Consider the following 23,376-nt stretch of genomic DNA (forward strand, 5'->3'; position numbering starts at 1 on the left):
ATTATAAATTAAAAATAAATAAAATTAATTAAATATAATTATAAATTAGTTAAATTGTTTGCTTTTTGGTTGATCACTTATTATTTCTATATACTTTTCCATAATCATTTTATAAAATGGATATTAATTTTGGTTTTGTTTATGTGGTCGGTTGGGTATTATGCACGAGTTGGGTCGGGTTTTAAAATTGTGTGTTGCGGCTGGGTTATAGATAGTGGTGGAGTGAGAAATTAAGAGAGACCAATAAATTAATATTTAACTCCGATCATGTGGACCCTAATATATATTATTTTATGTTTCTTGTGTTCCCCTTAATTGAGGTTGACTTCAAAATTCCACCCATATATGCTAAACAAACTGTTTCCCTTCCTCAATTCCTCTGCCACGAGTGACCAAAATAAATAGGAAATTCTTCAAGCAAACCGCGGTTGCAGCTTTAAACTCATTCATATTTCATTCCATGTCTATCTATACACTCCTCTGACTTTCTTATAAAACCATTCGTTTCTCTCTCATTGTCAAAATTTTAATTAACAATAATGTAGCAGCTTTCTGGACATATGCAACATTTGGTTTTACATGCAAGTTTAACGAAAAATAACAAACTCCAGCTGCGTTTATATTACCATCAATTATTATAAGTTATAACATAGTTTATGTTTTTGTTTCTCTCAGGGTCGACAATTGTTATATAATTCAGTTAATTATATATTAGTTAGTTCATTCCAATTTTCAGCACATATATTAAATAGAAATAATATATATATATGTTCATATGAGTATATATCATAAGAAATACCTCTGAAACATTCCTTAAAGATAATAAGTTTCAGCCACTTAAAAGCAAATAGCTAGCCATGAGGGAGATTGAAAATGGGATTTGCATTGGGTATATTAATGTGCTTTTTTAGAGAAATAAAAATACAAAATATACAAAAGGTGTAGTAGTAGTGGTCAACACACTCTATATTTACGAACATGTGTTATATTCACCATTCTCGTTAGGGATGGCAATGGATAGAGTAGGGTAGGGTAAGATTTGGAGTCAACCCTAATTCTATTCGCAGGTTGAGATATTTATATAAATTTAATTCTACTCTACCCGCGGGTTGAGAATATCTCAATCCTAACCCTACCCGCTCTTAACCTGCGGGTATTTGACCTTATCCGTGAGTTACAAAAAAAGATGTAACATTATTATATAACTTGATGATAATTTAAAATAGAATTGACTTTTATGTATAAAAAAATTAAATTATCAATTAATGATATTCTTTTAATGACTAGAGATCCTTTGTATTTAGTGAGAAGTCTTTGGTTCAACGTCAACTTAATAAAACATATTTTTATATAAGTATATAACATATACATATATAGGGTGCAGGTTGGTCGGGTAGGGTTGAAGCACAACCCGCATCCTACCCGACCCGCACGAGAATCCTATCCGCACCCTACCCTACTCGCTGCGGATCAGATTGACAACCTTATCGACCGGATGGAGTCAAGTTGGATACCCGCAGGTAGGATATCCCTAATTCTCATTCTTGTATTGTATATTGAATTAATACAAAACTCTTCCCTATTTTAACCAAATTAAAGTATTTCATATGAAATGCGCTTTATTATTATTAGAATTGAGATTGAACTCAATTAATTTAACTTCAAAAGTGAACCTATGAGATGAGGAATATTTTATATTTATAAACTATTTAAAAATAATCGTCTAAAATGTGAATATTTGTAGGTAAATAATTTAACAATACTGGATCTAATAAATTTTAATGTTATATTAAAACTGAGATTAAATGAATTCAATTTAATTCTAAAAAATATTGTATGGAGTAAGAGGTGCCTCTTATTTATGAAAAGTGTTAAGGCCAGTAAGTTTAGCAAGTTTTGTAATTTGTAGTCATTAATTAGTTATTATTAGTGTTTTTAATAGTGTAAAATTACATTTAATAATATAAGATTGCTTACTTTTCTTTTGTTAGTTAAGTGTCGACCAAAATTTAATAAAACTGCTGATTCCATAAACTTTTTCCTCACTTATAAACTATATCTAGAAGCATTATATATGTTTGAAAAATATAAAATTTATAATAATATAATAATATTTAAAAAACAATAAAAAAACAGTTGAAATAATCTAAATTAGCTTATTTAATATTTATTAATTATTGTATAACACATAAATTTTTTTGAGTTTATCATAAATATAAAATCAATCTGACATAGTTTAATTAAATATACATATCTAATTTCTCAGTCATTAGAATCTCCTCAAATTTAAATATAACAAACTAGATATTTCCATCTTTCACCTAATTTTAATCTCATATGATTTAAAGTTTGTAGAATTAATTATACATTTTAGAACATAATTGCTTGTATTGTCGCCTATACTATGTGTATACTAAAACTAATTATTAAAGTCAGCTACCAATATAAAATATATATTGAAATATAAATACACATTAAACATAAATTAAACTACACATATTTATACACAAATATATTAATAACTGATTTTAGTAGCTAATTTTAATATATAAATAATATTTTTATTGTATTGCTTCAAGATTAGAGAGATAGATTAGCACATAATGTTTAAATTACGAAACACACAATTTTTTTCTATCCGAAGATAAAATTTATTTTTTGACAACTGTTACTAGTTTTTTATTCTTCTTCCTCAAATTTAAACACAACAAATTAGATATTTCTATTCTTTGCCAAAATTTGATTTCATATAATTTTAAATCTTGTGGAATTAATTATATATTTTAATTAAGATTAGCACAGTGAATAAAATTAACATGAATAATGAATAAATATTTATTTCAAAATGTTTTGCTTGTAGAAAAATATAATTTCCATTTGAATAAGTCAAACACGTACATGATTCCTATTGAAGTATGATAAACGAGAATTATATTCCTCCTATAACTAGTAAAAATCAGAAAGTAAAAAACTTCCTAAAGAAGTAAAGAACCTTTATTCCATGCATTTTTATTAGATAAACCGAGGATGATAAATTTGATATATGTATCAAATGCGGCCCATATTATTGACATAAGACTTTGAATATCGTAGAGGGTGTGAGGATCGTGCAAGGTGATTTTGTACGTTTAATCGGTACAAGTTGTGAAAACCGATTAATTTCAAAGATTCTAGATATTAAACATACATTCGAACATGTTAATGTGCATTCATATATTATGTATAGGGAACGTATTAATTAATAAGGAAATAGTAATAGTATATAGTAGGTAGGTTACGTGTGGTGAAATTGCAATTGTGGCGAGTGTATGGCGTGCGATGTAATAACTAAATTAATAAAGTGAATCAGAGACTAGAGAGAAGGCAGCGCCGACAAATTTATTAAAAAGACCCCTCAACTTTTAAGCAATTATTATGCAAAGCCATTCAGACTTGAGAGTGGGGCAGTTGTTGTTTGACGCAAACATTATGACTCACTCACTCACTCCCTCGTTTGGACTTTCAACACGTACGGACCTCGTGCGCTCCACGGCAGTGATCCTCTCGAATGAAAAAAAAAAACTGAATTGTATCCGGTGTAAAATTTCACCTCTCTTTTCTATTTAATTTTGGAGGTCTGCTACACATAGTCTTTTTGGTTTATAAGTCTTACAAGTTCAATAAAATACACGCATTACACTTAATTAATGCATTACACATTTTCACATTCAAGAGTAAATAAAACACACGTTATTCAACAACTTCCTGTTTCCAAAGCGCGCTACTCACCATGCATTATGAATTACTCTTCTTCTTCTTCTTCTTCCATGAAAACAATTTTCTTGCCAAATTTAAAGATAATGGAACTTTAGAAATACACCCAAACGATTACAGAAATGCACCCCAACGATTACAGAAATACACCCAAAGAATTATAGAAATACACCCAAATGGTTACAGGAATTCACCCAAACGATTATAGAAATACACCCAAAGGATTACAGAAATATATCCAAAGGATTTAAGAAATATACCCAAAATTCGTTGAAGTACACTTTATGCATATTTCAAAACTCTTTCTCTTTCTCCTCCTCATCTTCTGCTGCTTCTTCTTCTTCAAAAACAATTTCAGAGCTTGGTGTCAAAAAACAATGGAAATCAAGAATAACGAAGAAAGAAAATAGAGAGAAAAGCACGTAAATGAAGAAGAAGAACAGAAAGAGGAAGAAGAACGTGCAGCAAGAAGAAGAAGAAGGAGAAAGAGAAGGCAAGAAACGAAAGAAAAGAATAAGAAGAGGAAGAAGAAGAAGAACGAGAAAGAGAAAGCAAGAAACGAAAGAAAAGAAGAAGAAGAAGAGGAAGAGGAAGAAGAACGTGCAGCAGGAAGAAGAAGAAGAAGGAGAAAGAGAAGGCAAGAAACAAAAGAAAAGAAGAAGAAGAAGAAGAGGAAGAGAAAGAAGAAGAAGAACGTAGACTTTGCATCGCATTTTTTGGGTTTATTCGTTAAATAACTTGTAAAGCATACAAACTCTAATGACTTGTATGCAGAGCTTTTCCGTTAATTTTGGTCTTACTTGTAAAATAAAAAATGAGAGATCACACTTTATTCTCTTAAGTGTTAAAAAAATAGAGAGAATCTATTTCCGCGTGCCACTTTTTCGCTTCCCTTAATTATTATTACGGTTTAATTAGTTGTCTTTTAAATATTATCTTTTATTTAATATTTTAAAAAAATAAAAAATAAATAATTTTTTTAATTTTTTAAATAATTAATATATAAAAATAAGTATTTAAATTAATTAAATAATAATAAATATTTAAAAAATTGACTAAAAATTAAAAATTAAAAAACAACTAACATTTTTGTTATTATTATTATTATTATTATTATTATTATTATTATTATTATTATTATTATTGAATCATTGTTTCCCATCTCAGCTCAATATTTTTCACTTCCTTCATTCAATATATATATTCACAAAATTATATTCTATATATTTAACAATACTTCTAAATTAATTGATTCATCCATTTCATCTTTCTCATTCAATATTGTCTAGCTAGCTAGAGTAGTTTGGATTAATTCTAATTACCTCACAAATTTGGGTCTTTAATTTGTTTATTAGTAGTTTTGTATCATAGCGAGGACATTAATAATTATCTTTTGAAAAAAATTGTTGTCAGCTTTTGACTTGCATGTCCAGTAGTTTATAGTAACAACAAAACTTTGAAACTTATAAAATGAACTGAATAAAAATTCAGAGAAAATTTAGAGGCAGCATTTTTATTAAGGAGACCATTTCGATAAAAACATTAAAAATGTCATTTTTTTAATTTTTTATATATGTTATGATATTATTAGATATTTTTATTAAATTAATTAATAATTTTTTTAATAAATTAGAATAAAATTAATTTATTATAGTAACAATAATAAACTCAATTATTTACACTATAATTATTAGACCCAATTTGATCCGACCGATTCACATAATCTAAATTGAATTATATTTAAATTTTTTGATAAAAAGACAAATATATTCCTGATTTTTATTTTTAAAAAATAGAAAAAAAACCATGATCCAGTTAATTATGTTGGTGAGTTCGACCAGATCTCATAACAATTGAGTTTATTGTTATTGTTATAAAAAGAATTGGTTTTATTCTAGTTTGTTAAGAAATTAAAAAATAATCGGTTCATTAATACGTCAAAAAATAATACGACACATAAGTGTTTTTACAAAAAGACGTTTTACGCGTCTTTACGGGAGCATTCTCTTTTTGTCAAAATCTCAGTAAAAAAAAGTTAGTAATTTCACACCATTAAATATAATCTCACACTATTAAAACCACTATTGATAATTAATTGATGGCTACAAATCACAAAAATTACTCTCCTTAACATTCCTCTAAAATTCGAGCTAATTATTAATTAAATAATTATTCACGGTGATGCATGATATATATATGATCAATAGAACTTACTAACTTAACTGCAACTTATTACAAACTCCTTTTTCATCGCATAAAGGCTGCTTTCTCTTAATACCAGGTGACTCGATTGAAGAACAATTACATATTATTTGAAATAGAAAGCAGATTAGAATGCAAGAAGACATTGAATTATTACTGAATGAGAATATGTGTATATACAAGAGAGACTGCATTAGCTATATATATAGAAGCTTAATGTAATAGAATCAGCTAAGAAGGTATAACAAAAAGAGAAACTCCATTCTAACTGACTAACAAACTAATAATCCAGCTCAACCTAACAGACTCTAAATAAGTATTAATGCTAGCTTATTAGTGCTATACTAGATTACTACCAATAATGCAATGCGGCAAAAGTAAACAAACATAATAAATAATAACTCAGAAATAATATTGTTAATTTGTTATCCATTATTTGACTCTATAGTATATTGAGTGTAGGGGTGGCAATATGTACCCTACTTGCGGGTATCCAATCCAACTCCATCCGATCGGATAGGGTTGTCAACCCGATCCGCAGCGGGTAGGATAGGGTACGGGTTGAGCCTCAACTCTACCCGACCAACCCGTACTCTATATATGTTTATGTTATATACTTATAATAAAAATATGTTTTAAATGGATGTTAAATCAAATTTTCTCTCACTAAATGCAAAAGATGGTTAACTACTAAAAAAAATCATTAATTGATAATTTAATATTTTTTTTACATAAAAATCAGTTTTATTTTAAATTATCATCAAGTTATATAATAATGTTATATATTTTTTGTAATTCGTGGATAGGATCGGATACTCACGGATTAAGAGCGGGTAGAGTTAGGATTGGGATATTCTCAACCCGGTAACGTTCAATTTATATAAAAATCTCAACCCACGGGTAGAATTAGGATTGGATCGGATCCAAACTCTACCCTACCATACCCATTACGACCCGTAATTGAGTGCGTAATTGATTACATCTGCTATGGTAGAAAAATCACTTATGGACCAGCTTCAACGTTTGGTCTGACCGTGTCAGAGAACCAGTTTATGATCATCGTATGTAGGGGTGCACAGACCCGGCCCGGCCCGAAGGCCCGGTCCGGTTCCGAACACTTTTGGGGCTAATTTGGTGTGATTTCATCGGGTTTAGGGCCGGGTAAGGGTCTCAAAAATAGACCCGGTCATTATTTCGGGTCGGGTCCGGGCCATAGCTCGGGTCACCCGTAGTCGGCCCGGTGGCCCGGTCATCATACACAATTAATATTTTGTGTTATTAGTGATGGATCATGACTATTCTTATGTGGAATTTAAGTATTGTAAATCTTAATATTTTGTGTTATTAGTCATTATAAGACTATAAGTTAATGTTTTATGTTTAGAATGCATAATATTGTGTTATTTGTATGTATTTAAATATTTGGTATTATTAGACAATATTAGTATTGATTGTGGTTATACTTTAGTATTGATTGTGGTTATGCTTTAATTTTGAAGAAGGGTTGGTTCTTGTTATATTTTTCTAAGTGAATTTTATCATGTTAAATAATGGTTGGAGTCTTGGAACTTTGGATATTTTTACATGCTAGCTTACAAGAAGGTATCAATGTAATGTAATGTTAACGGCTCGGTTTTCACCCGGTATAATTGTGGCCCGAAAGTGTATTAGTTTCATCGGGTCTAGGGCCGGATTCGGGTCTAATAAATAGACCCGGTGTATATTTCGGACCGGGTCTGGGTCACATCAAACCCGGCTTCACCCGACCCATGTGCACCCCTAATCGTATGTATTAAAAGTTCAGTCACTTAAAATTCTAAAGTTCAATTTTTCTTCAAAACTGTGGGAAAAAGAAGTTGGTTCAACTTTTAAATCATAATTTGTCATTATCAGTTAGTTCTAAGTCTAACCATGTTAGAAACTTTTTTGTCTTGGATATCAAACTCTATTTTGCAATGTAACGAATCCTTGTATAGCAAGGAAATGTATTATTATAGCTTTGGTCTAATCAAATTAGAGTCCTTGTATAGCAAGGAAATGTATTATTATAGCTTTGGTCTAATCAAATTAAACTCTAATCCACGTATAACTTCCAGGAAGTACCCCCCTAAGTCCTAACAGTCCTAAGATTATTTCTCGCTTAGCTTGAGCATATTGGACTATTACTTAACTTTGACTGAAATGTTAATGAGGTTACGTAATACTTAATTCCAAATTAATTAATAAGCAGATCAAATTGAAACAACATACATGCATCGTATTCAGAACTTTCAAAGCTGATTCATGAACGAACTATATATATATATATATATATATATATATAAATATAAATATTATTCACCTTGACTATACTAGAGACTAACAGTTTGCTGCTGTTAATGCATAATCACGAACATTCACTTTAATTTGATATGTGTATGCAAGTTGCTATTGACTACTAAAATTTTCAAAAGGAAAAGTACCCACCAGTAATTAATATTAGTATATACTACTATATATTTACTAATCAACCCACTAAAGTAAACATATTCAGTTTTGCCAAGCTATCTCCCATGATAATAATCCGATGAGGGTATTCAACATTTTGAAAGTCATGAAGCTGCCATGCAGTGATGCAGATGCAGAGAATAATAATCAATCTGCTTATAGATATGGTTTTTGCGTAATGATGAATGGTCAATGGAATTGCAACGAACAAGCTAAGGTTGGTAGGGCCGCCCACAATATTGCATGAAAAGCTTCTTAATTAATTACTTTGCACTACGTGCACATTCATTTCTCTTTTAGTTTTTAAATATCTAATCTACGTTAAAGCCTATGACATTTGCACATATATATTAGCACTGAATATTCGTAGATAATTTTCACCCCAATATTGATTGATATAAGTAATAATAAAGTATCTAAAAGGAAGTCAATTTTTATGACCATGGAAAGCAGCCCCGCAGAATGAATGCTATGACAGTATGACTAGACCATGTCACCATGGTTTTGTTCATATATAATGAATCAAATCTTGCAATTTACATTTTTTTATAATAAAATAATTATATTACGTTATATTAAAAATAAATTAAACTATGTATATTTATATATAAATATATTAATAATTAATTTTAATAACTAATTTTAACAAATAAATAATATTTTTAATAATGAAATACATAAGACAATGATTAAATCTTTATTTTACGAGAATAAAAGAATATTATTATGCTTTGTATATATTTCTCATCATATATATATATATAGTAAAAAATTTAATTTTAATACACCGATATTATATAATTAAATATATGTACAAAATTATTTTATATTAATAATATATTAAAATTAAATTTATATTGTAACATGTTAAAAATCTTTAAAAAATTCAAATTTTTTAAAAAGTTGACACCTGTTCTAACTTCTAAGCATAAAATGCTAAATTATTTTGAAAAAATCGAAGTTGCTAAATATTATAAACATATATATATACATTTTATTAATTATTATGATTGCTAGTCAAAAAGTTTTAATACTATATTACTGGTAAGAATACCGAATTAACAATGCAAATATTACTAATTAATCTTGTTAAAGTGAGAAAATATTAGAATTTTTTGCAGTAAACTTGTGTCGATTGTTGCAGTAGTAGATGGGACTTCTAGAAATTAAGCACTTATCCACTGAGAGCAAAAATTATATTGTATATTTAACTATATAAAGGAACTAAAAGAGCAATGGAAATTCGGGGAACTCTTTGGATGAGTCAAGGGATAAACAAACAAGTTGAGGTATTAGGGGACACACAATTTGTTGCCGGTGTTATTAGGGGCTGCGGCCGCTGAAGCATCCCAAGCAGTAGACTTACGTCTAATAACTTTTTCTATATATATATATATATAGGCGGATTTAAAGAGGTGCCTAAGGTGACTACGGTCCCTATTTTTTTTAAAAAAAATTAGTATTATTAGTTTATTATCATACAATTAATATATATATTAATTATAGATTAAATATATTTTAGTATATTACACATTAAAAAAAATTTACATATTAGTAACTTAATATGTATAAATTATAATGTGTATTTTAATATATTAGTAGCAATTAAAAAATAGATTTAAAAAACAATAAAAGCTTATAAATATATAAATAATTAAAAATTTATTGAAAAATATAGGTTTGGATTAATGTAAAAAATTAACAACTATAAAAAAATGCTTATTCTATGACAATAGTAACAACTAAATAGACTTTTTCAAACAATAAAAATTATTAAAATAAGACTTTAAAACAAGATGAAAAATAAATTTTTAGTAGATTATATGATTGTATATGTTAAAAAAGAGAATGCTTCGGAATTTATTTCAGATGATAAATTGATAATGTTAGTTATATAAAATATTGTAGAATAAATTTAAAAATATCAAAATCCTAAAGTATATAGTTGAATGTTGATTTTTATATAATATAATTATTAATTTTGACCTATATACTATATATTATATTTTGTTGACTTTTTGTTATATTATATTTTAATTTATTTTGTATTTAATTTGACCCCTCTTATAAAATTTCTGGATCCGCCACTATATATATATTTTGAAAACTCTAAATCCTAGTCCTACGATGACAAGAAGTAAATAACTAGAATTTAAGATTTTTAAAATTAATATATAATAAGAGTATTTTAATTATTTTCTATAATAAGGATATTGTAGTTATTTTTTATAAAAAAAATAATATCATTTTAAACCAATTTAAAATTTGATTCACTATTTTTTCAGTTAAATTAATTTATTTAACATAATTTTAATAAAAATAACACAATTTAATTAATTATATGTGTTAAATTTTAATTAATAAAAAATATCTTAGAAAAAACCTTTTACACGTCTTTATTTGAAGACTTCCTTAAATATTATACTGACTTATACTTATGGGCTATGGCGTTTTGGCTGTTGATTACACACGTTAGTAGCTAGCTCCATGCAGGTTCTACACGCTTCTCAGTTAATGGCACGGGGTGTTTGCGCGGTGCGAATAGTTAAATTGTGGTTTACATGTCATTCAATGTTTGCTATATATGTTTTATGTTCGCAAGAAGATGTTAGAATCACACTCTTTAATTGTACCCCACAGACAATCTTTTACGTGACACGAGTCAAATCTAAAGAACACAATTTAAGCAAAAATGCAAATCTTACGTAAGATAAACTTCTTCGGTCGTCGTTCTCGTTGGATTAACTGTTTGTTACGGCGGGAAAGAACCCAAATCATGATATTTAAGCAGGATTAAATCAAGTTTCAACTATATATATTTAGGGTAATTATATAATCTAAAGTAACATTTTAAGGGAAGAAAGCATATATGAAGCACACAGCTTAATAATTATTATCTTGTTAGAGGCTTTATTCGCAAAAAGGCATAAAGTCGTGCGCACACGCATGGGCGTGCGTGAAGAAGAATTTAAAAAATGAAACCTTAGCTTGTATGAGGATTGAATTTTCTTTAATTTTACTTTAGTTGGCTAATGTGAAATCAAAAACCCTAAATGATACTAACCAATTCCATCCGCTGCTATATTGAGCAACTTTGTTTCGCGCTTATTATTAGTACGGCAGTAAATTAAAGCACTATTAGGTGGAAAAGTAGATCCTCCTATACATTACATATATAGCGTTATACAAAAGAAAATTAATAATAGCTAGCGTGCGTGTAATAAGCTTGTGTATATACATGTATGCTTTTTCATGTTTAATTGGTTCACCCTTCCCACTTCTTTTAAGTAAGATTAGAGTATGTATTGTGTATATCACCATGTGCAGAGTGCAGTGCAGAGTGCCAATATTGACCTCACATTAAAATATTTGAATAATAATAATAATAACAATAATAATGATAATGTGTATGCCTGCCTCCCTTTATCTGGACAACTAGGAAAATAAAATTATATGATGTCTCTAAAAGACTGCATGCATGCTACAGAGGAAGTCTACAATGGGGAATGAAGTTTCATTCATGTGTCTCTGTGGCTATAAAGTTTTCCAAGTGTATGCGTATGTGTTGGATTCCCACCATGATCATATCATATATAAAAGAAAAAGAATGAAGAAAGTATTAATAAACACCTTGTTCCAATTAAATGTGTTGTAGCTAGTTAGCTCAAGTGTGAATGGGTGACCAACATTGAGCCATGAATCGGAGAGATAAATATATTAAATAGTGAAAGAGACACAAGAGTGGAAAGCTAGGCGATACCGGATGGCAAGGATAAGAGGGAAGAAGGAAAAGAGTTGGCATTTAGTGGATTTGTAAATGGAGGTTTTAAGTTGAGTGAACCAAGTCTTTGCATAATATTTTTCTTCCTTAAAAAATACAATAACACGTGACCATCTTTTTTCTTTTTTTGGGTTCATGGGTCAAGGTCCACTAATAGATATATGCAAGTAATAGATATATTGGTTGGGCTGGGTGTGTTGTTCTTTAGTGGGCTTAAAGTTAGAATTGAATATATGAGCCCAAAATGTGAAGGGGCTTATGACTCATCTTCCTGAATCAGAAATCCAATCTGAATTCACTTTGCTACTGCAGTGTACAGGTAGAGCGCCGTGAGAGGTGATGACGGTGAATCTGTGAGCCGAAGAAGCTGTAGCACGCTCTCAGCCCTAAGCTTAGAGGTAAATTTGATTTTGGTTGCATCCTGTGAATGATCAATCATCCAGATCCAAAGAACTTTGAAGGTTGCTTTGATTGATCCACATGGCATATGAATTAACCGAGATGAAGAGTAAGCATTGATTAATTAATTAATTAATTAATTGCAAGTCCTCGTGTGTCTTTGAACTGACTTTTTGACGTGCAACACTGGCAGAGGCCGGTATAGGCCTGATTGGTTTGGGCATCTTTTTCACATTCCTTGGAGTTGTTCTTTTCTTCGACCGCGGTTTGCTTGCTCTCGGAAATGTCAGCATCTTTCTTTCATTCTTTGTTTCTTTGTTTGTATGGTCTCTGATCGTATTGTATGTGGAATCAGATATTTTGGTTGGCAGGGGTAGCCATTTTGCTTGGATGGCGTTCCATGTTGAGTCTCTTTACAAATCCAGCAAACTATAAGGTTCCTCCCCGTTTCTTAACTCTTATCAGTCCTTCTATATTTTGTATTGTCCATTAGACTGAGAGGAGATATGGATAGAGACAATGTATACAGAGACACGGGGACAATGAGAGGAGATATGGATAGAGACAATGTATATAGAGACACTGTTATTCTGAAAGGAAGGACGCGGAGATACTAACAAGACACAACTTATTTTTTATTTTTTATTTCATTATTTTTGTTAATTTTTCATAATTATATTTTTTATTATTATATTTTTCATCTCAAATTTTTTAATGAAAAAAATGAGAATAAATTAAATTTTCATAATTTGTTGTAGTTTATCACCAAATAAAATACAAGAACACAAAATTTTGTATCTCTGTCCATCAGTGTCTTGTTCTGTCCTATTTTCAGTGTCTTGTCCTGTAAGCAGCCTAAATTACTTACTTTCCTTTTTGCAGGGTACTGCGTCATTTCTTCTTGGCCTCTTTTTCATTTTTGTGAGGTTGCCCATAGTTGGCATTCTATTTGAAATATACGGCTGTTTTGTTCTTTTCGGGTTAGTTCATCACTTTCATTTCTATCTATATATGAATGAATTAACGCTTCATTCAACTCTCATTTTATCATTCATGCTTTTGCTTGCAGTCGTTTTTGGTCATCGATCAAAGTTTTCCTCTATCATATCCCTCTTCTTGGATGGATTATACAGTTTATTTCCCGTAAGTCTTCATCAATCAAGTGATGAAATTCTGATTCCAATTTGCCACTTCTCTTTGCAATCATGATAAATTTGGAGTTGAACGTTTCTTATGATTATTTTGCAGCTCCGTGATCTGGTTTCCAAAGGCACAATGAGGTTTCGATGTTGTTTATAAGATGTATGTGTTTCTTAACCGGCTTCTCAAGAGTTATGTTTCTTCGTCGGTTCTAATTGTTAATTTACTTTGCTTTGTGAAGATCAGAATTGCAGTCATCATTTGTTTTTGCAACAAGTATCCGTTAAGTAAGCCATGTTTAAGCATAACTGACACTCTTAGTTTGCTAAAGAATATTATTAAAGTGAAGTAACTCCATTAAGGAACACTCTAGTTGATGTAATATTAGATGGAGTCTTTGTCTAGACGAAAACATTATTTTCTTGTGTAATTCTTTAAAATTGAGTGTAACACAAATCCTTCAGAAAAGTTAAGGGATGTCCCAATGTTATTAGTATGTTTATAATAAAACATAAAATGGTCAACAAACAACAATGATTCACAAGATGATTAGTGCTTTTGCAGATTCTGAATAAAATATCAAACAAAACTTATTCCTATACTTAATAGAAGCGTAGACCGGTTGAAAACAGAGATATAACGTTGGCTATATTTTCACAATATATGAATGAGGCACAAGAAGTTATTTTCTACTTCTGAATTGCTATATGCATATTCAGATGACACCTTCACTTCATTTCATTTTAACTTGTATTATCCTCCTTCTTATTAACTTAAAAATGCACTTGAAGTTGTTACTTGTTAGGGTGGGATTAGAGAAGAAAACAAAGAATGTAACTGAACGTTTTACAAACATAAAAGTTGAATTTAATTTTAATATATTGTCTGTAAAATAGTTTTACACGTGCATCCAATTTTGTGTTATGTCAGTAAAAATAATTATTTTTTACATTGACCACACTAATAATCCTCCAAAAAATGAATGTAATTGGATGATTCTGTTTACATTGTCAATGCATCAAAATCAAACTCCAAAAAAAGTTAGTGTATATTTCTAGTTGATATTCAAAGTAGCTGGTATGATATGACAACTTTGCAATGAATAAAGCACGAGGATTTCAATCATAATAATTCAGAGACGAATGGTTTACATTCAAGAAAATGTGAAAATCAACTGCTCCCATAAATATAATCAAATAGGCAGAGCAGACACAAATATTCAGAAGATATTATTACGTAGTAAATGATGATTATTTTTGTATGTCCAAATAAAATTAATTAGTAGTAAGTGATCATAGTGTGATGAATGGACAGAGCTGAAATAACAGAGTGAGACAATTTATAAGATTATTTTAACTGAAATTAGAGAGGACAAATAATCATGTTGATTATGGTGGCAATTGCTTGATAAATCTTTTTGGTCAACAGCTTGCATGTGACAGATAAGACGACAAAAACATGATATAAAATTAGAAAATTGCTCGACGAAGAAGAGGAAGAGGAAGATGGGGAGGAAGAAGAGGAGGACAGAAGGGAGAGGGTGAGGTAGAGGAAGGGGAAAGGGATAGAGAGGGGATGAGGAGGCTGGCCAAGGCAATAAAGAGGTTTGGGGAAGTGTATAAGAGAGCGAAACTACAGAAGTTGAGGCAAATGGTGGATTTGGGTTGAGAATTTGGAAAGTAGGTTATAAAATTAGAATTCAGTTAAGGGTTGGCTATGTCATCATTTCTGTTTGTCACATAAAATATTTGTTTGTCACACCACTTTTTTTATGTTAACAGAACACATCTGTTTTTGTAGATGATTATTTTTGGCATGTTTTTAAATTTATTAAGGATATTTTTGTTGATAATAAAATTGAGAATTATTTTTGTCAACACCAAAATATTTAGGGGATGTTTTTGGTTGTTAACCTTTTGATTTTAAAGTTATTATTTTGACAGTGTTGGTCGACAAAGTGATCTCGACAATAATGTAAGTAGTGAACCTAGTATGCAGTGGGAATAATTATCTTTAAGTTTGCTTTGAGATCAACACGTAACAACATGAGATTGGTTGAGAATGTTTATAAATATAGTGACAAACGATGAATGAGGGTTGAAAATTTTCCTCAAAAAACACACTTGTTCTCTCATATATTTTAGCAATTTTCTATCACATTGTCTAAATTAGTCTTTTGCCTAGATTTCCTTCTATGTTTTCTTTTTTGTATTTCTTTTAATTCTATAATCTTTATATCCTAGGAAGTTTATGTTTTCTTTGTAATCTAACACTCCTAGTTTATGTGGAATTTATGTATTTTGCAAACACTTCGAAGATCTGTGAAGTGTTTATTTCAACTTTATCAAATAAAATAGTTTTTTCTTTCATGTTTAGTTTTGATTATACATAATTCTTTTTTCTTCTTCATCATTAATAAAGTAGAGATTTTAATACACATAAAACTAGTACTCGCAAAAAGAGTAAATTTTTCTCTCAAATATTAGATTTCGAACTATTTTGATTGTTTGCAATTGTTATCGTTATCTTTGCATTCGATTGTTAAATTATCAGCATAACAGATATAATGTTAAACCTATATTATAGTTGTTAATGTTGCAATTTAGACTAAAATATAAAGGGGACGGGCAAGCTATAATTGAGTCATATATTAGATATATTTGTAATTTTAAATTCATTTATACGCTACGAGTCGCTTACAATTATCAAATAATCAGGTAAACGATCCATGACAAGCGCGGCTTATCTAAGAACCAGATTAATGAGGTTTTTTCGAACTTTCTATACACTAAATTATTTACAAAATGAATACTTAGTTTTTACTAATCAACATGAAATGAATATATATACCTGAACATTGTACTTGGCAAAAGAGGCACCGTTAAGAAATCTCTTTCATGATTCATCTGCAGTATATAGTATTGTATTGTGGTGGAGCAGCTGGTGAGAAGAAATGGAATACTGTAAGAAAGAAAACGTCAAGGAAGAACCACAAATAATTTAAGCCTGCCAACATGCTTTTCTTAAAGAATCAGGTGGCCATTAATTAAGTGAAACTATCTAAATCAAAATCATGCCTCCATTTTTAGTTTGTTTGAAAAACATTAAATATTAATAAACTTGGCGACTATTTCGCATGCCTTGCTATAGCAGATCCAGAATTGTAAAATTATTCTTCTCGATTTTGGTTGATGCTAGTAATATGTGGTAACGTGTTTTGTCGTTTATTGTAATTAAGACGACTTATCCTCCTTCGTATTTAATTAATCATACGTAAGTCAAAGATTAACATGCATAATGTGTACAACACTGAATTTTTTTATTTAAATTAGCAAAATATAATATTTACTAAAATATGTAAAATATGGAAAAATTATAATTTCACATTTATATTACACATTTTAAATATATAGCATAAAAAATTCCTAACAATAGAAATGAAATATAGTGTACTGATATATAATACATTATTAAAAAAAAAATAACTGATTGTACTCGAAATATGTTTTAATAGTGTAATTGTACATATCTAAGGTGTTGACTGCTGAATATTTGAGATAAAGTTAAAAAAATATATTCGAGATATGTGTATAATTATTATCTCATGGAAGATCTAAGATATTTTTTGAACCGGTGCAGTCCAAAAAATATTTGAGGCAGAACCGCAACTCTCATATCAGCCAAGATGTCCTCTCCAAATAAAAACCTAACACGACATGTAGGGGTGTCCATGGATCGGATCGTATCCGCAGATTCGCGGTAAATATCCGCATCCAATCCGAAAATTACGGATACGATCCAATCCGCAAATTGATCGGATCGGATCCGATCCGCACCCTTTGCGGATCGGATAGCGGATATCTGCTTTGCATCCGCGTATCCGATCCACGGATCCGCAGATCCGCATTATAATAATTAATAAATAAATAAATATATATATGTTTGGTATTATATTTACTTGTTTCTATGTTTTAGTTAGTAATTATTATTCATATATTGTATTATTTTATTTTTGTTATTTAGAGAGAATTTGATTAAAAATATTTTAGGAATAAATAAGTTTAAAAATATGAAAGAAATATTTTTATCGATTTTTTTACATAGAAATATGATTAAAAAGAGAAGGTTTAATTATGCGGATATATCTGATATCCGATCCGACGCTAAAAAGTGCGGATATCATATCCGATCCGATCTGATGGAAATTGTGTGGATCGGATCGAATTTTCAACCATATCCGATCCGCGAATACCCCTAACAACATGTTTTCTATCACCATGTCAAGTACTTTTGTATGGATCGAGGATTAGGGACTCCGTCAATGATCACTATATGTTGCTGCTAGCCACGAGTCCTCCACAAGTCATACTACTCATGGTGCACCTTAAACCACCACACATCGTCGTTTCGGGTCGTCTTGAATAATTTATCCACATTGATTGGGTCTGCTGGCCAGTGCTGCTGACCTCCAAATTATCTTTTGACCCTATTCACGTAATGAAATTCTTCTACAAAGTTGAAGCAGATCATCGGTACCATGACCTTCCATGTATGAATCTCTCCAGCACTTCTAATCCAAGGCCATGAGCTATAGCTGGGAATCATCGTAAGATATCCACTGGAACTAGAAAAAACATACAATAATAATCTAAATGGCCCATTGAAAAACAATATATATAAATATAAGAAACTTAAACGGATCGCACCTCATTAAATCCAAGAGCATCCAGCCGGTGTTGCAATTGTAGTATTCTGTTCTGAGGGTGGTCTCTAGTCTGTTGTTCCAGTCCCGCCAATCTATTCGATCTAATGTTCTCTTCTAACTAAGTGAATCCAAATAATTAAACATGTCAACTAATTAACTAAATAAAAATAATATAATCTAACATGTCTAATATAATGCATACTCTAACTACTTAAATCGAATTATCCTAACATGTCAACTATTTAATTAAAATAAGTTAATCTAACATGTCATTATTCTAACATATCTTCTAACTAATTAAATCAAAATATCCTAACATTTCAACTAAAATTAATTAAATCAAAATATCCTAACATGTCAATTAATTAATTACTTATAATAAGAGATAGACAAACCAACTTCGGAATTCAATACCCCAATTACATGCCACGTCGCATTTAGTCGATTTATATTCCCTAAACGCACGTAATTTCACCCAGTCATATATGCTTTTAGAACTAAATAAAGTAAAAGTGACACTAAAAGTTTCAAAAGCTTATTAAATGAACGTTAATTTGGACTGCACTCTATATATAGTATGTAATGTATATTTCTAATACTTAGACCCAAAAACTACGGTAAACATATCCCAGATGCACTAACTCCATTTTAAGTGTTTATTTTATATATATCTCAAATGCATTCGAAATTTGTAACATTTGGTTTATGCCATATGTGATTGACTACCCAAAATATATATTTTTTCATAATTTGGTTTTTAATACCGGAGATATAACACATTATGTTAGGTATATAAATATTTTACAGTTTAAACATTTCAGTAAAAAATATATTTTATTAATTTAAATAAAAAAATCATACTAAACTATTAATAGTCTCACATATTTACATATCCGCCGCTAAACTACATATCTTGTGAAATTATTTATCTTGATTTTGAGTTAGGAGTGGGTGGATCATTTAAGTACTTCATAAATTATATATATATATATATATATATATATATATATATATATATATATTAGTTATTTTATATTTTAACTTATATAAAATAATTTTATTATTAATTTAAATAATAAAAAAAGTCAAAATTACTTATGTACCTTACTTAAAGATTTAATATAGATAATCTTAAAATTAAAAGATTAAAAAATTCCAACATACATATCTTTGAGCAAATTAAAATTAGAACCGAAGGAAACCAGTTTATTAGGAAACATGAGATACAGCAAAAAGAGAAATGGAAAATAATGTTATATATTATTAGTTTACTTCTCATATAGATATCCCAGTTAGATGCATTATTTTGATAAACTAAACTATATATTATTTTTCTTTTTTCAGTTGTTTACCAAACAAATAAAATATCAACTTCGTTTCTTTTATAATATTGGAAGCTTCATTCAGTATATAGTACCGATATTTATAACTAAACATATAGAGTTGAAATCTGACAAACGTTATTGGCTCCCACTTTGAAAGCCAGCATTTGCTTGCATACATACAAACACTAGGACATTTAATTAATTAATAAATTAAGTGGCTAGCTATTACGTTACAGGTTCTTCGCGGGGAAATATATATATATTATTGATCGTGAAAGATTAAGGTGAGTACATCCTACTTATTATTATATTTTTGAGTAAATAATAATAAAAAAACTCTTGATTGGTGCCAGTCTAGTTCTTAATTACGGTCTCAATTATTGCATGATACATAGATAATTAATTAAATTACTGATATATGATGAAGCCTTTATTTTATTAATTACTTTTAATCTTTGTTAATTGTTTTCTTGGTTTGATCTACTTTAAATTAAAGTTGTGCTTTATTTGTTAGAAAGTTCAGTTGATCATAGTACCGTACCATGGGAAAACACTTTCCATCGCATTCCAACATACATTTATGATCGATGATTGGTTTTGAGAATTCGAAACACAATAGACTTGTTATCTGCATGGAGTCTTGTGGTTAATTCGTAGTGAGTTTCTTTTTATTCTTTTTTCTTTGATGTTGATTTTGATGACTTATAGGAGTAAATATGCATATATAATTAAATAACCATTAATTTAGGGAGGACATACAGATCGATCTTTGTCAGTACTAAGATGATGAGTGAAGTGCCTACACATGGAGATCAAATAGATTATTATTCACATTTTCTGATGACGTTGAACAATAAACACTACAACATGGTTATCCGCATCCGATCCGAATTTTGCGGACATTATCCGATCCGCAGAGCCATCGGATCGGATCGGATCCAATCCGCACTATGGTCGGATCGGATTGCGGATTCGGCAGTGATATCCGCGGATTCGATCCGCATGTCCGCACATCACATATAAATGGCATAGTTTAAGAAAGTAAACCCTAATGTGATATGAATTTTACTATTTTAATGTGTTATTTTATGAATTTTATGATATTTTGTTTTTAATTTTTTATGTTATACTTCAACTTAGAATAATTAAACTTAAATCTTGTGTTATTATTTTGTTTTTGTTATTCAAGAGAACTATTATTGATAATATTTTAGAAGTAAATAGGTTTAAATAGATAAAAAATGAATTTTTTGAATATTTTTTTTTGTAAAAACAGCCAAACAGAATCTTAAAGTAGTTCTTTTGAATTATGCGGATATACTCGATATCCGATCCGATCTGATCCACATACTTGCCGATCGGATCAGATCCAACCTAAAAAAATGCGGATATCGTATTCGATTCGATAAGTGCAGTACGGATCGGATAGAATTTTAGGCTATATCCGATCCGTGTGCAGTCCTATCGATCTGCGTAGTCATAACAAATATGCATAGTTGCATTCATTTGCATACACATATGAGATGTTATTATTAATTAATTAATTAATTAGAAGAAAAAACTTATGTGCAGATATTTTTATATGAAATTATTAGTTATGAAATTATTAGTTAAGAATTATTTGAGGACATTATTATTTTAGATAGGCAGGGAACAAATTATATATTACAGCTAGCATTCTTTTTGCATTGTAAATAATGTTTGATTTATTTGATGAGAAATATCCAGCAAAAATGAAATATGATTTGACAAATTTTAACAACCTATCTTTTTAACGTGATTAATTAATTTCATATAGATTATATATAAAACAAAAACATAAAAATATAAAATAGCTTATCCTCATCAAGTCTTCAGAATTATAATAATGTAATAATAGTCGTATATGTGATCAGTACACCTAAACTTGCCAATTTTAATTTGTAACAGAATTGGTGGGTGGAGTAGTGGCCATTATCTACGAGATGACTCTATATAACAATTAATTAGCTTCCATATATGATGGCTAACATACATCCGATCCTCTCTGATTTAATTTACCTCAATATGTATATACTATATAGTAATATCTAACTAGGAATTGAATTAATCATCTTAAAAAAGAGATACGACAGCCACACCTACATATATATATATATATATCGTATCTTTCACTCTTTGTGTAGCTTTTCTGTCCCCACCGATGGTGTTTTCTATTTGTGCGTGACACGCAATTCATGAAATGGAAGCTAAGTAAAAGAACATATACTCCAAAATCAAATTAAATATGAGAGTTTACAAGATGCATGCTTCACATACAACTACTACTTCAATTTGATATATCTAGGGCGGAATAATTCAAAGGCGTTATCAATATACTTCACGGCATTGACCTCAACGATACAAAGATTAAAGATTAGAACTTGGCAACAGAGGTGCACATGGGAGCATATGCAAATTCAAGTTGTAAATTCAATTTTAGAAAGTTACATGTGTTGTGTGAGGCTGCTGATTCACATTTTATTTCAATATTTAGGGCAATAAAAAATAATTATAGGTATCCGCATGTTACGTTCGTTGCACACTTAATCTTTTTCACTTTCCAACACAGCTCATAAAGAGTTGAGATTTGCGTTGAATTTTAACTAGAGAAGAAATTTGAAGAGAAAGCAAAAAGATCACTTTAATTTGTACCATTATTTTTGTGCAATTATATCTAGTTATATATTATATTTATGGGGAATGCTAGGGGACAATGATTTTATTGAACAATATGAACAACCACCAATCAAATCAAAACACACTACACGTCTAATTTAACTCTCTAAATTTTAATATTAAAATAACCATCCGTACACTAGTAAAATGAACATCCGATATATCTATTGTTTATATTGTTTAATATTTTCATTGTTTACCTATACTTTTCCTATATTTATATATAGACACATATATACTACAATTTGAAGATTATATCCATGCATTATGTGAGCAAGTTTCATTTAATTAGAATAATTGTACTACAAAGGCGACACACAATATATAACTAAGAGAGAGCAAGGCATTCGGCAAATCAAATTATTTCGAATAAATATCTATTTTAGAACTTAAAAAATTCTCATTTTAATAAAAAGACTATAATTTTTGTTTTATTTTTGTTTTCAACTATTTTATCAAACAGAATTAATATTTGAGAATTTATCTATCAAAAATATATTGGAGTGGCAAAATAATTATTTACTTAATCATTTTAATAACTTGAATGTGTTCAGAAGTTCTCCACTAGACCAACTAAGCAAAGAAAACATTAAGAAAATGGTTGTTAAATAATAAATACCGTAACTATTAATACTAATTTTAATTTGTGATCACAGGTGTCAGGCGTAGTGCACGAAATGTAGTTCATTTAGAAATGGTTATTACATTTTATATATACTTTTTCGTGTTAATTTATTTAAAAAATTCGACTCCCCTTTTTTAAAAGAGACTAAAATGACATTCTTCTTTTTTTTATTTGTAAAATATATATTTTTCTCTCTTATTATTTTTAAAAAATCTCCTCTTTAATCTATTTTAATTTTGTTTGTTAAATAATGTTAATTTTA

At 29.3% G+C, this 23,376-nt stretch overlaps 1 protein-coding gene across 4 annotated transcripts; it reads left to right on the forward strand.

Moving 5' to 3' along the window:
- The first annotated feature begins 12,481 nt into the window (after nucleotides 1-12,481).
- LOC112744999 (vesicle transport protein GOT1-like) lies at nucleotides 12,482-15,930 on the forward strand. Of its 4 annotated transcripts, none has more exons than XM_072234270.1 (7): nucleotides 12,482-12,731; nucleotides 12,816-12,907; nucleotides 12,978-13,058; nucleotides 13,505-13,602; nucleotides 13,692-13,765; nucleotides 13,871-13,924; nucleotides 15,191-15,930. In XM_072234270.1, exons 1-6 carry the CDS (start codon nucleotides 12,704-12,706, stop codon nucleotides 13,876-13,878), a joined length of 381 nt encoding a protein of 126 aa, XP_072090371.1. In that variant the 5' UTR covers nucleotides 12,482-12,703; the 3' UTR covers nucleotides 13,879-13,924; nucleotides 15,191-15,930. The 4 variants fall into 4 exon arrangements, with proteins under 4 accessions (XP_072090371.1, XP_072090370.1, XP_072090369.1 ...); XM_072234269.1 differs by lacking the exon at nucleotides 15,191-15,930 and adding an exon at nucleotides 14,004-14,230; XM_072234268.1 differs by lacking the exon at nucleotides 15,191-15,930 and adding an exon at nucleotides 14,009-14,230.
- The last annotated feature ends 7,446 nt before the right edge of the window (nucleotides 15,931-23,376 follow it).

Source organism: Arachis hypogaea, chromosome 4, assembly GCF_003086295.3.
Source record: "Arachis hypogaea cultivar Tifrunner chromosome 4, arahy.Tifrunner.gnm2.J5K5, whole genome shotgun sequence".
NCBI classification, from domain to species: Eukaryota; Viridiplantae; Streptophyta; class Magnoliopsida; order Fabales; family Fabaceae; genus Arachis; species Arachis hypogaea.